This window comes from Asparagus officinalis, chromosome 3 (assembly GCF_001876935.1).
Source record: "Asparagus officinalis chromosome 3, Aspof.V1, whole genome shotgun sequence".
NCBI classification, from domain to species: Eukaryota; Viridiplantae; Streptophyta; class Magnoliopsida; order Asparagales; family Asparagaceae; genus Asparagus; species Asparagus officinalis.
Genome location: NC_033796.1, coordinates 90723816 through 90728012, shown reverse-complemented (window position 1 = coordinate 90728012; position 4197 = coordinate 90723816). Strand labels below are relative to the sequence as shown.

Sequence of the window (4197 nt, the reverse complement as noted above, 5' to 3'; positions counted from 1 at the left end):
ATTTGAAAGCCTAATATGACAATAACCAAAAAAAAAAGATAGACAAAGAGGAATACAAAGATGCTAAAGATCCAATAAGTCAGTTGATTTTTTGCAGTCCAAACCCTTCTAGGGAGCTGCATTCCTTGAATGACATCATAAGATATATTCATCAGAGGAGGCACCACCACTGACATTGACCTTTCAATTACACATCTAAGGAATTTCTCTAATATAAGCATATATCAACATAGTTCCTCTGTTGCAAATCAGAAAATTTTGTCAGGTAACTTCATGGAAATTTGTATCCTTGAAATACTAAGATGCAGTCTTATCACCCATAGATGGAAATGCTTATGACATTGGCTCTTGGGCAGTGTAGTGATAGGCAGTGTATACTACTCCTTAATCACACATAAATTTAAACTAAAAGTGTTTGATGTGCAAGGATGGGATATATCTTTATTCCCTTTCTCCATCCATCCACCTATTAGAACACTGCTAAAATCAAATCGGTATTTCATGCACATGACAATACCTCTGAGTAAAAGAATATCACTGAGAATTGGAATACAGACAATCAACAACGTTGTCAAATTATATATTAACTTTAGCAACAGAAAAGAATTGCAGAGCGCAAGACATCATTTTAGAGGTGAAAAATTCATTAAACGGCAACACACCTATACATTGTTACTCACTTACCCAGCAAAATAATAAATGATCCTTAATATCCCTCATGATAAAATTGACCACGCCGTCAACGTTTATCCTGCAAACATTTTCAGCATAATAAAATTTAGTAGAATTACAGCCAAAAGGACAAGTGGCTTCATGTAGAATGACTACACCACCAACAAAATATCTGAACTAAGGAAAACCAAGGCAACAAGTGAGCCCTCTATCAGTTGGAAAACATACTTCAATCTTGAGGACCACACACCTATGTTAAACCTCTCACAGCAAAACTCCATAAAATCATCACAGAAGGGCCTCTTGAAAACTGAAATAGGTTAAATGGTTAAGTTAGCCCTTAGTCAGGCGAAAAACACAAATCCATAATTTTTTTCAATCATAAAGTCTAAATACTACATAATCAGTTATTTCACCTGCAGACTTGCCAACTCTTTCGTGTGGTTTTTGAGTGTTAGGGTAACCATAAACAACATCACAGAGCAGCCCATTCAGATCAAGGACGAGCAGTTTTTTACTAACACGGACTTTTAACTCTCGGAGTGGAGACAATGTCTCCCCTTCCACAGGTACAGTTTCCTTCACAACTATCGATTTCAACCTGCTATTTCTCAATGGTTCCTCCAAAAGTGCATCACAAGCAGGAGCACCACTTCCTGTTCTTCTCTTCTTGCGCCTCCTCCTTTTTCGTGGTTCAACACGTTTCACATCATTTGATTCAGAGCGTATTTCATGGGCATCATTTGCAACTTTAGATAAATGCGTGTCCCTGTGAGATCCTTCGTGATTGGATAAGTCCAAGGAGTTATGCTTTTTCCTCCTCCTGGTTCTTTTTCTGATGGAGGTGTTCTTTGCTGAGTGGCTTGAATCAATCGGCTTTCTTTCATCAAGCCTTCGCTTAGTTCCTCTAGAGTCAGAATTGGTGTTATTGCCTACATGAGAAATTGACTTATTTGAGGAAAAATCAGCCTTTTCCGACTTTGGGTGTCTCCTTTCATCTGATGAATTATTCGACTTCTTCTTATTATCCCCAGAACCTCTTGTGCTCCTCCACTTAGCTGACCCTAAAAGATTAATGTTATTCTCGATCAAAACAAATCTACGGAGGTTTTCAGTTTCTCAATAATTTTCTATTTTTTTTTTTAATTTTAAAAATGTCTTTTCTACATTGTACATTCGCTTCAGCAGAAATCCTAGAGCAGGGCTCATAACAAAATCGGAACTTTAAGACATTGAGATAACATAGCCATGAAATCTACAGTTCGAATGAAGAAAAATCATAGAATTGGATAATAATAAAAAAGCAAACGAGAGAGAAATTTGACTAATCGCAACAAAAAGAGGGAAACCCTGATATTAAAAATTATTATTAAAGAAGGGGGAAAAAATCAGAATAAAACGAACCTGATATCCTAAGAGTTTTGGGTTTTCGTCTCCCCATGCCTTCAAAATTTCCTCCCTCTTCTTCTTCTAAGATCTCTAATGGGTTTTAGGGTTCTCTCGCCCGAGATTTTGGTTCAGAAAACGTCGATAAGATCTCGGATGGCCTTTTGGGCCCGCTTAACACTTCAAACTAAACGGGTCAAATTAAAAAGGCCTTAGTAGGCTCTGTCACAGCCTTACCCATTTAAAGAATTTGAGATCACGTTAGAGGCCTTCAGCCTAACAAAAGAAAAGGGCAACTCCCGAGAAACCCTGCGAGATACTCAAAACTTCATAAAAGATGTTCAAAAAAAAAAAGAACATAATTTGGATTCTTCGTCAAAATTTGATGGTGTCAATTGAAGAAATTTTCTAAATAAACCTACTCATATTTGTTTTTCTAAAAATAGATCATCTTGAATTTTATTTACAAAAATAGACCAATTTTGTCTTAATCTGGTTCCTAACTAGTCGGGGTTGCCAACCCGACTATTTAGGAGGTTGTATACCCCCAATTATAACCCTAAACCCTAACATTCTATACATAAATAGCCGGGATTGGTAACCCCGACTATTTAGAAACTGGATTAAGACAAAATGAGACAATTTTTATAATAAAAAAAACTCAAAAGGGTTTATTTTTAGAAAAAAAATTATGAACCGTTTTGTTTAGAAAATTTCTTCGGTGTCAATTTTCTACATTCATATTCCGTAACGTGATTGTCCGTTCTATCCCCACAACTCCTAGCTATGGGCTACTGGATCACTCAGAAATTACCAAGTGTATTCTATTTTGCTGTTTGTATTAACCTCACATGTGTTTAGATTGATTGAATGAAAGATACTATCAATTGCCCATTTTTCAAAAATTAAAATATAATAGAATATGATTGAATTAGATTGACTCTCTCTCTTTTAATCAACAATGTAATTTATTATCCTTTCGCGGAAATACTATTAGATACCTTGTGCTACTGCCTCATATATGAAGGTAGGCCTCTCTGAGCATAATTTGGAAGGCCTCACACAGATAGTACAATATTTTCAGATCGTATCTAAAATACAATATTTTAGTTTATAGCTCTTGGATGAAGAACTTCAGCTGTTGATTTGATTTCTAAAGCTAGTTTTGGCTTTTAATTGTTTACCATCAAACAAAAATAATTTTCATAGGAGAGATTTTACAAAAAAAAAATTCCTATGGGTGGGTTAGTCAAATAGAACTCAAAAGTAGAACTATGATAGTTTGTGAGATAAAATTTTATAATGTTAGTCAACTAGAACTAAAATTAGAATAAAATTTTACAGTGTTAGTCAATTAGAACAAAACTAGAACTGAGATGAATGTACAAAAGTATCCCACTTTTTTTTATTTTTCTATACAAAAATAAGAATTTTAGTCTCTCAAATTATCTCAAGTTTTAGCTTGGAGCTTGGTGGTGAAAAATTAGAACTCCTATTTATTTTATTAGTTTTTATTTTTTATATTCATATTTTTCTTTACTTCTTTCCTACTATGGTCATCACCATCATTAGACTATACCATTAGATCAGATCTCATCTTCTTTTACTCATCTCTGATATTTTCTTTTTTACCAAATATTATAATTATACAATTAATTTAAAAGTAAAGATTATATCAATCCATGATTTATTAAACAATAAAAAATTGAGAGATGATGTAAAGAGATCTCAGGGAGCAAAAAAGGAAGGAAAATACGAAAATCTTTTTTGAGACTTGTACTATAATGATAATTAAAAAATAAAAAATCTACAACATATATTATAACAACAATTTTCAATATCTTATATTCTAACCAAAAGTTATTTAATAGTAAATAACATTCTTGTTAATAATTATCAATCAATAATAGTAAGTTTAAAATAAATAAATAATATTTATATCCTCAAAATGCATAAATATATACTTCATGATTATGAAAATTTATCCCACATTTTTTAATCAAAATATCCAACTTAACAAAATTGTTCCTATTTATCCCACTAAAATATTCCACTAGCAAAAAATTGCTCCACTTTAATAACTATCTCACTTCGCATGAAAATATCCCAATTAATTAACACCCTCTAAATGCATTTTGA

The 4197-nt window shown here is 33.0% G+C and overlaps 1 protein-coding gene across 2 annotated transcripts in view; it reads right to left on the bottom strand.

Moving 5' to 3' along the window:
* LOC109834463 overlaps positions 1 to 2221 on the bottom strand; it is a 4739-nt gene extending 2518 nt beyond the window's left edge. The window contains exons 1-4 of one of the 2 annotated variants that reach the window (XM_020402486.1): positions 2077 to 2221; positions 1089 to 1730; positions 901 to 982; positions 685 to 751 (exon numbers count right to left, since the gene is read on the bottom strand). In XM_020402486.1, the coding sequence (XP_020258075.1) occupies positions 685 to 751; positions 901 to 982; positions 1089 to 1730; positions 2077 to 2113 (828 nt within the window). In that variant the 5' untranslated portion in view covers positions 2114 to 2221. Of the gene's footprint in view, positions 1 to 684; positions 752 to 900; positions 983 to 1088; positions 1737 to 2076 lie in introns of both variants that reach the window. The other variant, XM_020402485.1, reaches the window with a different exon arrangement.